The sequence below is a fragment of the Malaya genurostris genome, chromosome 2 (assembly GCF_030247185.1).
Source record: "Malaya genurostris strain Urasoe2022 chromosome 2, Malgen_1.1, whole genome shotgun sequence".
Classification (NCBI taxonomy): domain Eukaryota; kingdom Metazoa; phylum Arthropoda; class Insecta; order Diptera; family Culicidae; genus Malaya; species Malaya genurostris.
Window position 1 is genome coordinate 31915223 of NC_080571.1, and position 20084 is coordinate 31935306.

General features: G+C 40.0%; 2 protein-coding genes across 3 annotated transcripts; one reads left to right on the forward strand and one right to left on the reverse strand.

The window, feature by feature from the left end:
- The first annotated feature begins 608 nt into the window (after positions 1-608).
- On the forward strand, positions 609-2770 carry LOC131430212 (glycylpeptide N-tetradecanoyltransferase-like). Of its 2 annotated transcripts, none has more exons than XM_058594966.1 (4): positions 609-812; positions 879-1169; positions 1224-1915; positions 1977-2770. In XM_058594966.1, exons 2-4 carry the CDS (start codon positions 887-889, stop codon positions 2544-2546), a joined length of 1545 nt encoding a protein of 514 aa, XP_058450949.1. In that variant the 5' UTR covers positions 609-812; positions 879-886; the 3' UTR covers positions 2547-2770. The 2 variants fall into 2 exon arrangements, with proteins under 2 accessions (XP_058450949.1, XP_058450950.1); XM_058594967.1 differs by having other exon boundaries at positions 879-1163.
- An 11403-nt stretch (positions 2771-14173) lies between these two features.
- Positions 14174-15475, reverse strand: LOC131430249 (glycylpeptide N-tetradecanoyltransferase-like). Its single transcript, XM_058595054.1, is given in 2 exon segments — positions 14174-14743; positions 14799-15475. Coding segments are annotated over 2 exon segments (1236 nt in total). The 5' UTR covers positions 15465-15475.
- Positions 15476-20084: the final 4609 nt, after the last annotated feature.

Here is a 20084-nt window from a genome sequence, read left to right on the forward strand (position 1 = left end):
ACTTGGGCACCATTTGGTTCCAACAAGACGGCGCTCCGTGCCACACAGCCAACGCTACGATTGATCTTCTGCGCACAGTCTTCGAAGATCGAATTATCAGTCGAAATTCGGATATCGTTTGGCCGCCTCGGAGGTGTAATTTGACGCCGTTAGACTATTATCTTTGGGGGGGCTGTCAAAGATAAGTGTTATGTGGACAAACCAGAGACAATTCAAGTCTTGAAGGACAACATTCGTGCAGCCATAGCTGAAATTAAGCTGCATAGAATCGAAAATGTACTAAAAAACTGGACCGACCGTATGGCGGACTGCAAGGCCAGCCGAGGCAGCCATTCGAATGAAATTATATTCCATAATTAACCGGAGTTATTGTACTTTAATATGAAAAAATAAATTTTGAAATCGGATGAACCGTTTGTGTTTTAAAAGAAAAGCTATATGGCGGACCCTGTATATTCAAGTTGGCAAGATATTCTCTCTGAGTTTCGCCCTTCTTCGGAAAAGTCATGATCGGATACGACGGCGAAAGAAACTCTGCGTGCACCCCTCGGCGATGGAAGTAACTTTATGCCGAACTGTCATCGCATCATCAGATTTGTGTCGTTCTGTTCTGTCTTTGGCAATTGGCATATCATTAGTCGTCTTTTCCAAGACCCGTGTATTCCATTAAGATTGTACAAGTGGAAAATCCTTCACAATTTGCCTCATCCGGTTCAAGTGGAATTGGTGGCTTGTGTGGAGTATACGTCAGTAGTTTTATTTTCGATCAATTGATTATATATACCATTCCGTTGATCTAAAGTTCTACTTTGGTAAGATAAGCTACTTTGCGAATAGGAAAAATCAATACAAAGTCATACATTCCTTGTTGATTACAGCCTTATTCATGGCTGATCAGCAAGCAAGTCCTGGCACAACAACGTCTGCCGATTCTCTATCCGCAGTGGCGGAACATGCTGATACAGTTCTAAAGAATGGAGAAACTACACTCGGTGCCGAAGAGAGTGGTACAGGAAAAGCGGCCAAATCCAAAAAGAAAAAGAAGAACAAGGCTGCTAAATCGGATGAAGGAGCAGGAGATAATGAAAGTGCCGTGTTTTCTACGGTCGGTGGAAATGGATCGGCCGATGCTGCCTCAGTCGGATTGGCAACTGCTTTAACTGGTACAGGTGAGATCAGCTTTGCGGGATGGAAGAAATAGATAACGATATTGCTGATTTTAGGTCAAATGCCTAGCCAAGACGTGCTGATGAATGTGATAGAGCAGCTCAAGTTGAGCTCGCTTAATCCGTCTAAAACCGCTAAAACGCCAGAAGAAGCGTTTAATAAAAGTTTCAAGTTCTGGTCAACCCAGCCTGTACCTAAGATGGACGAGAAGATAGTAGTCAACGAACCAATAGAAGCGGATAAAGCGATCAGTGAGATCCGTGCGGATCCGTACACTTTACCCGACGGGTTCACTTGGGATACCATTAATCTGCACGACCCGCTACAGCTGAAAGAGCTGTACACTTTGCTAAACGAGAATTATGTCGAGGACGATGATGCTATGTTTCGATTTGATTATCAGCCTAATTTTCTACAGTGGGCTCTTCAGCCGCCCGGTTGGCGTGCAGAGTGGCACTGCGGAGTTCGGGTGGTTAAATCCGGTCGCCTGGTGGGTTTCATATCGGCTATTCCGGGAACTTTGAACGTACATCAGAAAACTCAGAAAATGGTCGAGATAAATTTTTTGTGTGTTCATAAAAAGTTACGCTCGAAACGACTAGCTCCGGTGCTGATTCGGGAAATAACCAGAAGAGTAAATCTAACCGGAATATTCCAGGCCGTTTACACGGCCGGGGTTGTGCTGCCCAAACCGGTTGCTTCTTGTCGCTATTGGCACCGTTCGCTGAATCCAAAGAAGCTTGTTGAGGTAATTTAATCAGTTCGAAACACAAGGTTCGAAGCTCAGCCGCACATTTTTCATGTTTCAGGTTAAATTTTCGCACATCTCTCGCAATATGACTATGCAGCGAACGATCAAACTCTACAAACTTCCAGACGTTCCGAAGACACCCGGTTTCCGGAAGATCCGCGAATCGGACTTGAAAGGTACTCAACGGCTTCTGGAGCGTTATATGGCTGGATTCAATTTGACCCCGGTGTTCGACGAGGATGAATTCCGTCACTGGTTCTCTCCCCAGGAAGGCATCATCGATTGTTTCGTTGTCGAGGATCCTGCAAGCGGGGAAATCACCGACATGGTCAGCTACTACACGCTTCCCTCGACGGTTATGCATCACGCCGTTCACAAGTGTGTCAAGGCAGCCTACAGCTTTTACAACGTTTCGACCAAGACGCCCTGGTTGGATTTGATTAACGATGCGCTCATTTCGGCGCGGAATCTAAACTTCGATGTGTTCAACGCGCTAGATCTGATGGAGAACAAGAAGTTCCTGGAGAAGCTCAAGTTTGGCATCGGCGATGGCAATTTGCAGTACTATCTGTACAATTGGCGCTGTCCCAGCATGCAGCCGGAAGAAGTGGGCCTAATTTTGCTCTAGAAGCAACGGTCTGGTTAGGTGGTGGGTGGATATTTTCGGGACAGACCAAAGTCGGCATCATCCATAGTTTCCAGCAAGAGCAGAAACCCTCAGATAAGAGTTCCGATAGTTGAAGACGAGCTTTTTCCGCTGTGCGTTGTTTTGTTGTTTTTTCCGCATATGTTAGACCAGTCAAGTCACGCACCTCGTCGGTAAATAAACTAGCATTATTGGGTACACGTTTACTAGTCTGTCTTTTCTTTTTTTCTTTTCTGAAAGTAACACTACAGAAAGTGGACTTCAGTGATTTCAGTTAAACAATTCTCTGTATAATGGATTGCGCATGTATTTTTGTTTCATACAGTTACATATATTCAATAACTAAGAATTTTGTTGTTAATTTTCACCGTAATATTGAAGCATACTTTGTGTTCTCCGTTTTTGACATGTTCACTTTGTTTAGAACTATAAAAAGAAATTATCCTGACCTGGAATTAGAAACACTATTTATTGTTTGTGTATGGAATTGCTTCTGCAAGCCTGAGCGTCTGTTCTCCAGGTTAGGAGCGGCTCACAATAGCCGAGGATCAAGGGCCGTTTCTTTATCTTTAGCATAATCAACGTGCACAGCCTTCGCTCCGGAAGCCACGATGATGACTAGGACGCATTCTACGCGCAGCTCGAATGCCAGTACAACTGTTGCCCAAGCCACGACGTCAAAATCCTGATAGGAGATCTAAACGCTCAGGTAGGCCAGAAGGAGGAGTTCAGACCGACGATTGGAAAGCTCAGCGCCCACCAGCTGACAAACAAAAACGGCCTACGACTCATCGATTTTGCCGCCTCCAAGAGCATGGCCATTCGTAGCACCTTCTTACAACTTAGCAACCACAGCAGACGTAATCACAAATCGACCACGTTCTGATTGATGGAAGGCACTTCTCCGACATTGTCGACGTCAGGACCTATCTTGGCGCTAACGTCGACTCTGACCACTATCTGGTGATGGTGAAACTGCGTCCAAAACTCTCCGTCATCAACAATGCACGGTACCTGCCACCGCCACGGTACAACATAGTGCGATTGAAGCAACCGGATGTCGCCTCGTCATACGCGCTGAATCTCGAGGCAGTGTTGTCAAACTAGGGTGAGCTCCCACATTATCAGATCCGAATGAATTCCGAATCGGCGAAAAATTTTCATTCGGAATTACATATGGAAATCATGTGGAATTCCGAATAAATTCCACCTCCAGTGCAACAACCGATTCCGAATGAGTTTCGCCTACAACCGGTTGATTCGGAAATCATTCGGAATTGAGTGAGAAGATGCGGATTGAATTGTCAATTTGTCTTTTTCTTCTTCTTTCCCGATTTTGCACGTTTTCGTGCTGATTTTCAGTTTATTTGTAAACGAAAACATTATATAACTGAATAAACAAATTTTAAATCTTCATGTACTTCGTATATACAGAACTGGTAAATAACCAGTTCTTCTTTGATTCCCAAAAAAACTGTTGATATTCGCTGGAAATTAACAAAACGGCCTTAGTCGGCATCAGCCATTCCTCTAGCTGGAGTGTAGTGAAATGGCTACTGCCCCGTTTACACTTCTGCTGGCTGCCAGCATGCTGGTGTCAGTGTACTGCCCTCTTAGGAAAAAAACGTTCAACGGTGGTCCTTCGTTGGCCTAATACTTTGGATCATTGGACCACAGTTGAACGTTTTTTCCTAAGAGGGCAGTACACTGACACCAGCATGCTGGCAGCCAGCAGAAGTGTAAACGGGGCATACACTCTGCCAAAAAATTACCTAATTTTAAGTACTTTTCACTCAATAGAGGGGTTGTGTGCAGGAAGCCAATTTTGGGTAAAATGGGTTTTACTTATTTTTGAGTAAAAGCATCAATAGTACTGATTAGGTAGAAACTACGCAAGCGATATATAAATCAACTTGGGTAATTTGATTTCAGTTTTCGTTCGATGGTTTGAAAAATAAAACGCAAACAATAAAGTCAACTACTTTATTTATTACTTTATTTATTTAATATTAATCTTTTTACATATTTCAACAATGTAACTATATCATTGAACTACCAAGGCTGTTCTATTTAGCTGCTGGAACTGCACCGTTGAGCGATCGAACGCATCTCAATATCTTCCATCGCCTGAAATGATATTGCGGTGTAATTATTATTTAAAAAAAAAAGTACGGGTGTGTAATGTCAGAGACATAACTGGATGTCGTAAATACGAATATGACACGCTTTATTTATGCTTCCGAATTCGAATTGATAGTTGATCGATTGTTTGAATTGTGCAACTTTCCCCTCTTTCATTACTAGAATTTTAAACGATGCCCCTAGACTGAATTACAGATTAGTTACATTAAACGTTCTGAAACGCAATTAAATATTATGAAATAAGCAGTATAGTTCTTTATAATAAAATAATGGTGACTCTGAAAAGAGCCTTTTATGAAAGCGTTCGTGATGGAGAGTGACGAGTTGAGTTAGTTCAGCACGCAGGCTCTGAATTCTAAACCCATATTCCGGAACTAAGCTCTGAAACTTGAAGACAATTTTTCGCCATGACTACCAAAATGGGTTGTGAAGAGAACAGTAAAGTAAAATTCCGCATAATTATTAAGGAGTATTATTATGATTCTAAAAAGAATCGGATAGAAAAAGTCTGGAATAAAGAACTGTACCCTGAGTTCAAGAACTAAATTTAGAACCAATAACAGACTCAGAATTCAGTTCCAATTCTAGAACTGCTATTTCGAAACTCAAATCAGTTACGGAATACAGAATCCAGTTTCAGCACGCAGGCTCTGAATTCTAAACCTATATTGCGGAACTAAACTCTGAAATTTGAACTTCTCGTTACGACTACCGAAAAGCAAATGAGAGTTGCGACCTGAGCGTTTGAGGTTTTAACCACGCAGAAGGTGCTCTCTCCGTCGCTGCTGGTTGAAGGTTTAACTCCCACGACGTCTGCTTCCATCGAACGCACGAAAAGAAATGATCGATTTTTGACCACGGTTCCCCTTTTATACGCATTCAGTTGAAGATATGTGCCTGACTACCTCAAATTCATCGTCCTTGCGCGAAAAACCCAAGCAAAAGTAAAGAGTTTTCCGCATTGTTTTCAAATTATGAGAAAACTTAATTTTTGAGTTGCTTGTTGTTATCTTACACTGTTCAAAATATTATCCTAAATTCCTGATCATATTTTTGATTAAATGGTGAAAGAATTATGTTGCTGCCATAAATACAAGTCGAGATATTCACGATTAAGTTCTGCCCATTCTTCCATATGGCTAATTTTGAAAAGGCGCCCCATAGTAAAGTAAGTCGTATTCACGACAAAAGAAATTATACAAAGCTACTCACACTGGGATTGATGACAATCATTGAATTATTCTCCCAAAACCGGCAATTTTACAAAATAATTTCACTCACTTCAAATCTGACCGATAGTTTCTGCAATGTAACACACAAAATTTTTTCACCCAACAGCAACTTATTGAAGTAAACTACACTGTTGAGTGAAAACTACTCAACCGATACAGTACTTTTCACCCAACAATCAAAAACATGCTTGATTACTTCATGTTAGGTGAATTTAAGGCTGTGAACCATTTCACGGTTAATTTTAACTTTTGGTTAAAATCTGACACTTGAGTGGTTATTTGGTGTCGAGTAGTTAAATTTGACTAAAACTGTGGCCCATTTCAAAATTTGACGGACGGAAAGTTATTTGGGTTTATTTTCCACTGGAAATAATTTCAACTAAAGAATTAATATTAGAATTTTCATTGCAAGATTTTTTTCAGTGTTGGAAAATAACTATCGATCTGTCAAAAATAACCATGCTCTCGAGCAGGGTTATTTTTGACAACATCAAATTAACCACTCGAGTGTCAGATTTTACCCAAAAGTTAAAATTAACCGCGAAATGGTTCTCAGCCTAAGTCAACCGTTGGGTTTTTTTTGGCAGCGTGTAGAAGACTGCTGGAGTACAGTAAAAGAAGCCATGAACAACGCAGCCGAGTGCACCGTCGGGTACGTGGAACGGACCCAACTAACCAAAAGTTCGGATAAAAGGGACTGATTTGGCTTAAGCAGCTCTCAAAGTTCATCAATAGCATTCTAAGCAGCCCATTTTTTAAGTAATTATCCACACTTGAAAGTTCGCGCGACGCAACCGAACGAACTTCTAAACTGCTTATAAAATACATTGTTCAGCTTCTATGCAGCGAGAAAGTTCACGCGGAACTTGATCTGTACTTTCGAGTTCTCAAAAGTTCCGCATGTACTTTTAAGCAGCAAGAAAGTGGATTTTTTAAATAATTGTGGAACTTCTGGTTGCTTAGGGAGTCGACGAAACGAATGGTTCGACGAGGAGTGCAGAGTAATTTTGAAGGAGAAGAACGCAGCGCGGGCGGTAATGCTGCAGCCTGGAACCCGGCAGAAAAACAAGAGCGAAAATTCTACAAGAAGCTCAACAAATCCCACAACGGCCCTGTGCCGCGAGCTGAAACGTGCAAGGATAATGACGGGAGCCTCTTAACGGAAGGACATGAGGTGATTAAAAGATGAAAGCAGCGCTTCGATGAGCACCTGAACGGCGCGGAGAACTTAGGCATGGGGGTTCAAGATAACGGAGGAAACGACTACGTCAGTGTAGCAGAAGACGGAAATGATCCAGCTCTTACACTGAGGGAAGTTCAGGATGCCATGCACCAGCTCAACACCCACAAAGCAGCTGGTAAGGTCATCCTGAAATCAAGATGGACCCAGAAAAGTTGGCCAAGTGTTTGCACCGATTAATAGTCAGTCAGGATCTGGGAAACCGAACAGCTACCGGAGGAATGGAAGGAAGGGGTAGTTTTCCCCATTCACGCGAAAGGCGACCATTTGGGATGCGAGAACTTCCGAGCGATCACAACTCTGAATGCAGCCAACAAAGTGCTATCCCAGATCATCTTCCGTTGTCTATCACCTAAAACGAATGAGTTCGTGAGAAGTTATCAAGCCGGCTTCATCGATGGCCGATCGACAACGGACCAGATCTTCACCGTGCGGCAAATCCTCCCAAAATTCCGTGAATACCAGGTCCCAACTAGAGATGGTCGGGTATAGAAATTCTTATACCCGAACCCGACCCGTACCCGAGTGATCAGCAAAAAAAATTACCCGTACCCGACCCGTACCCGATTGAAAATTTAAAAAATTACCCGTACCCGACCCGTACCCGATCAATAATAAATAAAAATCACCCGTACCCGACCCGTACCCGAAAAAAAATAAAAAATTTTACCCGTACCCGACCCGTACCCGATTAAAAATTACCTGTACCCGTACCCGACCCGAATGAGTAGTAAAAATTTTACCAAAATTCAGTATGGAAAAATTAAAGTGTTTCAGATATCGAGCCGTATCAGGCTCTAGTTGGTAAGAAAAATACATTAAAATGCTTGTTTATTTTTAAACATATAAATACACTGTGAAGCATGAATAATGTAATGTAACTTTTTTTTAAACATGCATAAAAAAACAAACGGTTCATCCGAATTAAAAATTTATTTTTTCATATTAAATTACAATCCTTCCGGGAAATTGTGGAATATAATTTCATTCAAATGGCTGCCTCGGTCCAGCTTTTTAATACATTTTCGATTGTATGCAGCTTTATTTCAGCTATGGCTGCACGAATGTTGTCCTTCAAGGCTTGATTTGACTCTGGCTTGTCCACAAAACACTTATCTTTGACAGCCGCTCAAAGATAATAGTCTAACGGTGTCAAATCACAGCTCCGAGGCGACCAAACGACATCCGAATTTCGACTGATAATTCGATTTTCGAAGACTGTGCACAGATGATCGATCGTAGCGTTGGCTGTGTGGCACGGGGCGTCGTCTTGTTGGAATCAAAAGGTGTCCAAGTCTTCCTCTTCAAGTAACGGGAAGAACCAATCGCTAATGATGACGCGGTACCGCTCGTCATTGACCGTGGCGGCGGCTCCTGCCTCATTTTCTAAGAAAAAAGGCCCAATGATGCCGCCAGACAAAAATCCGCACCAAACCGTCACTCTCTGAGATTGGCTTCTCCATGATGACGTGCGGGTTTTCCGTCACCAGATGCGAAAATTTTGCTTATTAACATACCCGCCGAGATGAAAATGTGCCTCATCCGAGAAGATGATTTTTTGCACATATTCCGCAACATTACCATAATTTTGGAAGTAAGACTGCACTATTTTCACGCGGTCCTCAAGCGTATACACAACCATTTTCGTTCAGCGGAAGGATACAACTAAGTTTCTGTCAAATCAGAAGTGACATTTAGGTTACCAATGTCGAAATAACCGCTAGTTCAAAAATAAATGTTAGATGGCGGACCCTGTAGATTTCCAATGTCTTTGGTACTTTATTTTCATTTACAAATATCAACAAAAGCGAGTAATATCTACTCAAATTTTTCGAGAAGCATATTTACCCAATATGTCGTAATACCCGTTGTACTCAATTTTGGGTAGGTATGGTTTTTACGAAACAGTGCGACTTTTGATCCAATTCTTTAGAACTATAAGTAAGCGTGCTCATTATCTTGACACACAAATAAAAATTCACATTCGAATCACTGGAAAAATCACGTAAAATAGTTCCAAATGTCAAATTGAATATAATACGTGATGAAAATGAATGTTATGCGAACATCCCCTAAAATAAATAGTGTGTTATCAGTTCGTTTACGTGAATTGACCAAAGAATCAAACAACGTACGTGTATTCCCGGTGTGAAAAATTCAATTTTGAACATGGTGAACAGTGAGTCCTTCAAGTGTAAGTAGTTTGAACATTCGAAGGAAATTTTTTTGGCTACAATTTTTTACTACAAAGCAAAATGAATTATGATTTTGATTTAAATTAATCTGTCAACTATGCCCGTTTTATAAGCCTCACAAACCCACATCCACGATGTTATCAGTAGCTGGTGGTTTTTACAGCCATTGAACCGGTGGAACCTCAACGAATGAACACGGTGAAAATTTGAGTATTTCACGAGAAAAGATTTTCGCCTTTACTTTTGCGACTCCACGTTGTCACGCATCGAGATTTTCACTTGTAGTCCAGTGAAAAGAAACGAAAATTAACTAGCAATATAGCCCAACTTGCTGTGCCATCAATCGGTGACATTTAAAGTGAGGTGACACCACCCAGAAGTGCAGAATAATAAGAACTTCTATGGTAAGAATCCCAATGATTTTTAGGAAAATTTTGAAAATCAATATTTAAAATAACAGTTTTCTGGTATCTGAATGTGATATGAGTCAGTCACGTACCCAGAGGGGGGGGGGGGGGGGGGCCGAGGGGCCCTGGCCCCTCCCGAAATCAAAAACATATAATTATTTAGAATGTCTCAGACATGTGTTACAGAAATAACAAGACAGTAAAGGTAATGAAATGTAATACAATATCAGTTCCAGTGGAATAGTTAAAAGTGTAAGTATGTTAAAAACAGCCGTAAAAGGTACACCGAGAATTAGGTACATGAGCAATCTTCAGTAACATTATTTTTTAATCTTTGGGCCCCTCCCGAAATGAAATCCTGGATACGAGCCTGATATGAGTACTACACTACATTTTATATACTGCCCATACTTGCATATCAGTCCCATATGGGAAATCGGCATGTTGAGAAAAAGACGATCAAAAGTTTATTTCCGAATTTTTTTTATTTATTGTGCACCCTATTGCTGGTCCCGGGTTGGCGGTTCAATGCATAGGACGCTGGTCTTACAAGCCAGCTGTCGTATGTTCGAGCCCCGACCTGGAAGGATTCTTAGTGTCATTCATAGTACTAGCCATGCAATGATTCTGTACGCTAAGAATCGGCTGCGAAGTCTGTTGAAACAGAAAGGCCAAATTCCACGAAAGGAATGTAATGCCAAGACTTTGCTTTGCTCCCTAATGCTAAATCTTGGTATTATTACATGAAATATCGGTAATACACCTTTGGTGTTCCAATATTGCAACAAATGAAATTATTGAAATTTTGCACTGAATGGGACTGATATGCGGGTACTTAGCATATGGGACACAGAAATGAGTTGATATTTTTTTATATTTTACTGAACAAACTCTCAACTCATTGCAATTTCTGAGAGTATATTGAGGAAAGACTCCATTCCTCAAGCTAACTCAAAATTGGCGAAAATCGATATGAGACTGATATGCGAGTATGGGCAGTATATAAATCAAATATTTTTAATGGATTGTGCATTAAACAGCTTTAAAATGGCAGTCCATTAAAACCTACGTGAAAAGTAGATTCCGACCGCAACATCATGAGCTAAGGCAGTGTGTCTTATTAAATATGTTATAAACAAAGTAGGGCGGGAAATATTCACATAACTTTTCATGAAGCAAAAAATGAATTTTTCTGGAAAAAGATGCCAGTTGACAGGTCTGGTCCTAGGCGCGAATGTCAAAACCCCTTGAATCAAATTGATTATTTTTCGGAAGAACTGTTTTGCAATGAAAAAATCTCGTCAACGTGTAAACATATTTATGTGAAGTACAAATGGTCGGGTAATCGATCCGAAAAAAAAATTTACCCGTACCCGACCCGTACCCGAGTGAGCGGTAAATTTTTTTACCCGTACCCGACCCGTACCCGAGTGAGCAGTAAAATTTTTTACCCGTACCCGACCCGTACCCGATTGAAAATAAAAAATTTTACCCGTACCCGACCAAAAACCCGTCGGGTACGGGTACGGGTCGGGTTTCGGGTAAAATACCCGATACCCGACCATCTCTAGTCCCAACGCATCATCTGTTCATCGACTTCAAGGTGGAATACGATAGTATCGACCGCGTAGAGTTATGGATAATTATGGACGAGAACAGCTTTCCTAGGAAGCTGACTAGAATGATCAAAGCGACGATGGACGGTATGTAAAACTGCGTAAGGGTCTCGGGTGAACTATTCAGTTCATTTGAATCTCCCCGGGGATTGCGACAAGGTGACGGACTCTCATACCTAATATTCAACATCGCCTTGGAAGGAGTAATGCAACGAGCCGGGCTTAACAACCGTGGTACGATTTTCACATAATCCAGTCAATTTGTGTGCTTTGCGGATGACATGGACATTATCGCGAAAAACTTTGGAACGGTGGCAGAGTTGTACACTCGCCTGGTACGCGAAGCAGCAAAGGATGGACTGGTGGTGAATGCGTCGAAAACAAAGTACGTGCTAGTAGGCGAAACCGAGCACGACAGGACTCGTCTAGGAAGTAAAGCTTTTTGGTATAGTTCTGAAGTCATTGTCTTATTTGTAACTAAAACTTTCGTTTTTTTTGCCACAGCTGCAAATGGCCTGCCAAATCATAAATTTTCTTGCAAATTAGTCGGCAATTTCATAGTCCATCAGAAGACACCCGTCGAACTTATTCGGCACCTAGTCATATAGTTTCCGAGCACGAATTTTGACCACACTATTCTGTTTAATGGTACGACTTGGCTGTTTGCTAGCTCGATACGACTTGATTCCTTCCCGGAGTCGAGTTCTTCTCACGGTACTATGGGCAGCACCGAATTTTCTGGCCAAATCACGGTTCGACAGATTAGGATTCCTCTTAATTGTCTTCAAAATCTTACCACGCAGTTTCCGGTCGACAGTTCCACTCCGACGATTGGCTTGAGGCTTCCGAATCGTCGTCAATGTTTCCTTATACAGTTTGATAACGCGCCATACGGTATTTCTGGGCAATTTCAGCTGTTTAGCTAGCCTAGATGCAGACCACAATTGGATTTTCTAAATAACTGCATAATTTTTTTCCATTCTTTCGGCTTCCATGTTGATTGTTTACAAAGTACAGTCGATTTTCGGAATGTCAAAAATCATACGTTAAGCTGAACAAATTCCCGACACGTGGGTGCCAAGAACTTCCAAATCCGTCCACCAGGAGCGCCACAATATGAGCAAAAGTTTGTTCCAATTCTAAGTGAATCAAGCTTTAATTTCACGATAGACGGGGATACCTTCGAGGTAGTGGAAGAATTTGTTTACCTCGGATCCTTACTAACGGCTAACAACAATGTGTTTCGTGAAATACGAAGACGCATCATCAGTGGAAGTCGTGCCTACTACGGGCTCCAAAAAAATCTGCGGTCAAAAAAGATTTACCTCCGCACGAAATGAACCATGTACAAAACGCTCAGAAGACCGGTGATCCTCTAAGGATACGAAGCATGGATCGTGCTCGAGAAGGACCTGCAAGGTGAACGGCGTGTGGCGGCGAAGAATGAACCACGAGCTCACTGCACTATACGGCGAACCCAGCATCCAGAAGGTGGCCGAAGCCGGAAGAACAGGCAGGGAATGTTGCAAGAATGCCGGACAAGAACCCTGCTAAACTGATGTTCGCCACAAATCCGTTTGGAACAAAATGGCTGGGAGCGCAGCGGGCAAGACTAGTGGACCAGGTAGAACGTGACAAACCGAGTGTTGTGGCTTGTTATATGTTAGCTTAAATGTGATGTAGTGTAAATAAATGTATGTATGGAATTGAATTTCTTGAGTTAAATTTCGTTGAATAACATTGAAATGCATTTGACCCGATCATCGGCTCAAATGACACTGATCTGAGATCAGTAATTTCTCAACTAGTATGGATTACAAGGTGATAATCGTCACTGCTATTATTCACATCGGTACAATGTGCTATCTATGGTATTATGAAGGCCTAAAATTAGTATTACACATTTCTTTCGTGGAATTTGACCTTTTGTTTCAACAGACTTCACAGCCAATTCATAGGAGATTAAAGAAACTGTAACCAATTATATCAGTGGCACACTTTCTCTAAAGAATCTTGTGTCACCATGAACCGCTTCCAATTCATCATGATGTAAACTAATTCTAAAGTTACTAGAAATTACTATACCACATAAAATTTATTGCCTTATCAAAGACCAACATCCAAAGTAACCACGACATATTGCGACCCAACATTATTTCATCTTTACAAATTCGAGTAAAGACGTCGATTGAATGCAATAGAGTTAGGAATGTTCTTATAATGCAATTATAAAACTGAAAAGGGCGATTATTAGGCTCTTCTTGGATCTGACAGGTAAAGCCGGAGTTGTGCATTATTGATGCAGATATAATGAAAATATCTACTTTATCGACGGTAACAGTTTAAACTAGTTTTTGCAATGACTGAGTGGGAATATTTACTAAAGAAGCCGAATGAGCTTTTGGAAGAAAAAATACGCTCAGAGGAAGAACTCGAAACTGCGTTTTTAAGCAATCGATGTATACTCGTTTACCATTTCCGCCACTACATCGGATCTAACTCGAGCAATAATGATCACATTTTTTAACATTTACAGGCGTCTAATGTGCTGAATGATATATTTACATACCAAAGAAAACATTTTTTTTTTCATATTTTCGTTAGTTTCTTTGTTTCGACTTATAATGATTTTTATAACGCTTTATTTCGATATATAACAAAATGAGGATTTGTCAGCAACACATGCCAATAAACCATGGAACTGTTGAAATTTCCATTTCAGTCTGTATTCTGAATTTGGCCTCTTCCAAAAATATCCATGCTACAACAAACCAGTACTAAAGCAAAACCAATCCCACTTCTTGCGGTTGCATGCTGGGACAGCGCCAGTTGAACAAATAGTACTTCAAATCTCCGTTGCTGATTTTAAACAAGAGCTCCTCAAGAAACTTTTTGTTTTCCATCAGATCCAGTGCATTGAACACATCAAAGTCTAGATTCCGCGCCGAGATAAGAGCATCTCTAATCAAACTACGTATGGGCGTCTTGGTCGAAACGTTGTAAAAGCTGTAGGCTGCCTTGACACACTTGTGAACGGCGTGATGCATGACCGTCGAGGGAAGCGTGTAGTAGCTGACCATGTCGGTGATTTCCCCGCTTGCAGGATCCTCGACAACGAAACAATCGATGATGCCTTCCTGGGGAGAGAACCAGTGACGGAATTCATCCTCGTCGAACACCGGGGTCAAATTGAATCCAGCCATATAACGCTCCAGAAGCCGTTGAGTACCTTTCAAGTCCGATTCGCGGATCTTCCGGAAACCGGGTGTCTTCGGAGCGTCTGGGAGTTTGTATAGTTTGATCATTCGATGCATAGTCATATTGGGAAAGATGTGTGAAAATTCAACCTGAAACATGACAAATTTGGGAATGATCTTTTCAAGCAAATAATGTTTTAACTACCTCTACAAGCTTCTTTGGATTTAGCAAACGGTGCCAATAACGACAGGAAGCAACCGGTTTGGGCAGTACAACTCCAGCCGTGTAAACGGCCTGGAATATTCCGGTCAAACCTACTCTTCTGGTTATTTCGCTAATCAGCACCGGAGCTAGTCGTTTCGGGCGTAGCTTTTTATGAACGCACAAAAAGTTAATCTCGACTATTTTCTGGGTTTTCTGATGTACATTTAAGGTTCCAGGAATAGCCGATATGAAACCTACCAGGCGACCGGATTTAACTACACGAAATCCGCAGTGCCACTCTGCACGCTAACCGGGCGGCTGAAGAGCCCACTGTAGAAAATTAGGCTGGTAATCAAATCGAAACATAGCATCATCGTCCTCGACATAGTTCTCATTGAGCAAAGTGTATAACTCTTCCAGCTGTAGAGGGTCGTTCAGATTAATTGTATCCCAGGTCAACCCGTCGGGTAAGGTGTACGGATCCGCTATGTGGATCCACTCGGATAATGCTTTATCCGTTTGTATTGGTTCGTTGACAACTATCTTCTCGTCCATTTTTGGTACAGGCTGGGTTGACCAAAACTGAAAAGCTTCTTCTGGCGTTTTAGCGGTTTCAGATGGATCCAGCGACCTCAACTTGAGCTGCTCTATCACATTCATCAGCATGTCTTGGCTAGTCAACTGACCTAAAATCAGCAAGATCGTTATTTATGTCTTGAACTCTCCAAAGCTGATCTCACCTGAACCTGCAGTCATTTCAAGTGTCGAGTTCGAAGACATTGTTTCAGCACCAATCGTTGTTTCCTCATTCTTTCGATCTGTATCTGCATGTTTCACAAGTGCTGAATAAGTTTCACCGAATGCCGTACTAGTTCCTTGGTGTTCAGCCATAGAGACAAATTAAGGCACATACGATATTATTGTATTGATATTTTCCTGCTAACAAAATAGCTTATCTTACTGAAACTAAATGCCGACGATATATCTGCAGACTAATTTAGATATAATGTACGAAAGTTGACTAATGTATTGTCGAAGCTGTCGGACGGAAACAGAAAGGCGCACAAACCGTTTTGATAGCTGTTTATTTAACGCTTCAACTAAAAGAGATTTACAATTAGCTAATTCACTTTTCCATTACATCATGCAAACTTACAATTACGGTTTTCTAGTCGCGTCAATACTTCTGCGCGTCCTATCGAAACTGCTTTCTGCAAACTATATACAAATTTTCAATAATTCAAATAACTTTTTTTCAGGTAATCTTACAGGTAAGTAAACGGGTAAGTATAAAGTTAAATATATCGGTAAGTATTTCACTCTATAATCAGCAACTCTAACTACTTCTATTTTCAGTAACTTTTGAACACGACTGATCACTTCAACGTTCGATTGGAAAAAAAATTTTCTTCGCAAAAACGTGATTTTGTCAGTGACGTTTTCCCACACGCTTAGAAAAAGTTACTCAAAGTTTGAGTAATAGTTACTCATTTTCAAATGATACATGGAAACGTCAAAAATTGAGTAGTTATCATCAATGATATTGAGTAACTCCTACTCTAAATTTGAGTTTAACGCAAAATCTCGTTTTATTGTTACTATTCGCATTCGCGATAAGTCTAAAAGTTGTAATAACCATTTGTAGCAACAGGTTGTATTTTTTGTTAGTGAGACGTGTATTTCGAGGGTGAGTCGATCAACACAAACGGTGTTGCGTCTGCAAAAACCGGAATGATCAGCTTCGTGTTGTTCTTTAGAATGGAAACGAATATGCTCAAATGTCATTCATGAGAAATAAGTGTATGGTTGGTGCCTGAGCATAACACACTACTCCAAGCGACCACCACTTGATATAGTATTGAGTTCAATTATTTAACAATACAATACACTCAGAAAAGGAGCAATTTTTTTTGCAAATTTGGTATATGTGAAATAAAATTTCACACAAAATTTGAGTGATAGTTACTCTATTTTTGGTACATGTACGAATAAAGTATTACTCAGTTAATGAGTAGATTTTACCCAAATATCGTTTCCAGTGGAAGAACTCAAATTTGAGTAACTTCGGAGTTACTCTAAATTAGAGTTGTTCCACTTTTTCTGTAGATGAGTGAGATCTTACTCATTTTTGAGTAACTATTTTTAAGCGTGCATCTGTTGTCGATTGACATTTGTCATGTGATGACAGATCGGCGCGTTGCTAAATACCGCTTTGTGTCACCTTCACTTGAGCAGTGTGCCCATCTCGATGGTTTTCTGCGTTGACATGTATAATGCCAATATTACCGCGAGATAGACCGTGAGCGATTGTAATCAAAAAGATGACAAAACGGCGAGATTAAGCGTGATCGGTCTTAGCGGTCCTTCCCCCCCCCCCCCCCCCCCCCGGCCAGGGCAGTTGAAAAAGAGACAAGAGACAGCATAGAAATAAAACAATAAAGGACTAATCACACATTTCAGTTCCGTGACGGTTCAGTGAAAGTGCCTCAGTGCGCCGTCAGTGTTCTTTTTTTTATCGGAACCCTTCCGTTCCGAAACAGCCAATGCAATGACATACAGACTTCAATGAAAATAAAAAAATATCGTTGACGACGAATTTGTTCCTGTCAGAGTGAAAGCTGAGCCGATTTCTCACTTGTACTCTAAAAGAGTCCTTTTGATTAGCTACTAGTATCATTCTCGCTTTTGATTTGCCAATGTTAGTCACCAGCTCGGCTTCGCTTCTTGCACCCACTATGTCTGCAGCCTAAAGCTAAACGTTATCTACTAAGGTTGTGAACCATTTCGAGGTTAACTTTAACTTTTGGTTGAATTTTTTCAGTGTCGGAAAATAACCATCGATCTGTCAAAAATAACCATGCTCTCGAACAGAGTTATTTTTGACAACATCAAAATAACCACTCAAGTGTCAGATTTCAACTAAAAGTTAAAATTAACCTCGAGATGGTTCACAGCCTTAGTATTAGCTCGATTAGTGGCACTGTCGTTAATCAATTACAAATAATCGATCACTTTAGCCTTTTATCGATTATTTTGATTAATCGAGTATAAAAATACATCACTAATCACTACATACCTGTAGAATACTTCTTCTTCGCGTAGAATAACATCACATTTTCTTTTCATATGAAGAGAACACCCAATTTTCAAACTACTTTCCTAGGAAAAAAAACAACAATCCATTAAAACAAACTGAACTCTCTTTTATTATTTCAAGCAGACAAAAGTAAAAATATTGCACTTCTTTTCCACCAATTGGAGTATCGCCCTGCTTGAACTGGAACACAAAGGGCAAAACTTACGAAAACAAATGGAACGATAGTTATTTGAATTACTGAGATTGAGATTTTCATAGAATCAAAATTTTTAGGCGAAGTTGTAGGACTTTGAAACTCGATTTATTTATTTTTGTAAGATTCGTCCTTATTTGAAAAACAGTCGATGTAGGTTTATAAGAGCAAGTATCCAAGTAACCATATGCATTATATCACTGCACATTTACAACTCTATTTTTACGATTTACATTGGTTATGTATAATTACACTTATCCTACAAACTTTAAAGCAATGTGCATTAAATTTGCATTCATAATATAACTGAGCATTATCTTACAACAAACTTCCGCCATGCTGTATATCGACATTCAATGATATATTTTGAAGTAACGAAACTTTAATAATAATAGAGCAAGGAAACTAAATAGCTTCATTAAATCGTTGTCTTGATATTGATAAAAAGTGGAGTAGTTCCGATTTAAAGCTAGTCTAAGTCTACTGATATGTGTCGGTAGTACAGAAGTAAAATGGATTACCGAGGAAAATTTGTAACATATATAAATATTTTGTAAAATCGTGGAGATTATAATGCTATTAGTGATAAAGTAAGATTCATAACTGAGAACAAAACATGTCAAGTTTCCAGGTGAAAGGTGCTGACTGCGAAACCAGAGAGCCACGGTTTATGGGTTCAAGTCCAAATAAATATAAAAATAGTATACCATAAACAACATTTATTTATGTTGAATATTAAATATCTTTTTCAATATTTGAATTCCATTTGTAACTCTAACTGTAATCTACGATTGAAATTGTTATCATCGATACAGTAGATATTTGCATTATAGTTATATAAGAATCTAATAATCACCCTTTTCTGCTTTATAATAGCATTGTAAAAACATGTGTAATTCCGCTCCGTTTAGGCGAATTTTTAAAGCTGAAATAATGTAAAGTTATAATGTGTCGTGGTTTCTTGAGTATTGCACAACTCACACTAAAAATCAAAGAGCACAGTATGAAAGTGTGCTGAATCAGAAGTGTGACCATAAATGCAAAAATTCGTACGCGCCAAAATAGCAGCACTGCGCACCCATACAATTGAATGAGACGCCGTGCGATGGCGTTGCTGAACTGAAGATTGAGATCGCTCCAAGCTGACAGGGTCGATGCAACGGAGTTATTCATGTTTTTACAATGCTATTATAAAGCTGAAAAAGGTAATTATTAGACTCTTATAGGATTATTATTCTTATAGTTATTATAAAAGTTTAGTTGCTTCAAAATATAGCATTTAATGTCGATATATAGCACTGCGAAAGGTTGTTGTAAAATTATGCCCAGTTACGTTTTGAATAATGCACATTGCTTTAAAGTATGTAGGATTAGTGTATTTATACATTCACGATGTAAAAATATAGTTGTAAATGTGCAGTCATATAATGCATATGGTTACGTGGGTAGTGACAGAATTCTAACGTCTTTAAACGACAACATAATCATAGGGGCGACCGGGGTTACTCCGGACACCGGGTTAAACTAGACACCTCTGAAACACCAATTATTTCGATAGATAGAATGACTTGACTTTTATATGACAGACAGGAAATTATTGCATTTGATATTCAGTACCTCTAAACTTTTTTCACATCGATTAATAATCACATTGAGATTTTTACAATTCTTTTTTGCTGTGTAAATTGATGACCACATTCCCGATGGCATGTAGCAAGAATTATGTTGATACATTAGATACAACATGAGATATTCACGATAAAAAACTCATCACTCTCTCGGAGTAAATTTTGAAAAAGCACCCCATAGTAAAGAGAGTCGACAAAACTGTGTCATAAGTGCAGATTTGGAAATAATCTGCAATAACGTGATTGATTTTTGAAGTGTGTCTTTGGTAACAATTTTACGTGTAACATCCATTTCTATATTACCGTCGGTATAATGCGTTGTCGGACCCCTGAGATCGAATTGTCAAAATGTAGGAAAATATCCATGA

Coding starts and splice junctions, on each gene's coding strand:
- LOC131430212 (XM_058594966.1), top strand. CDS start 887: ATGGCTGATCAGCAAGCAAGTCCTGGCACAACAACGTCTGCCGATTCT. Junction 1,170..1,223: donor AACTGCTTTAACTGGTACAG/GTGAGATCAGCT, acceptor TGCTGATTTTAG/GTCAAATGCCTAGCCAAGAC. Junction 1,916..1,976: donor ATCCAAAGAAGCTTGTTGAG/GTAATTTAATCA, acceptor TTCATGTTTCAG/GTTAAATTTTCGCACATCTC.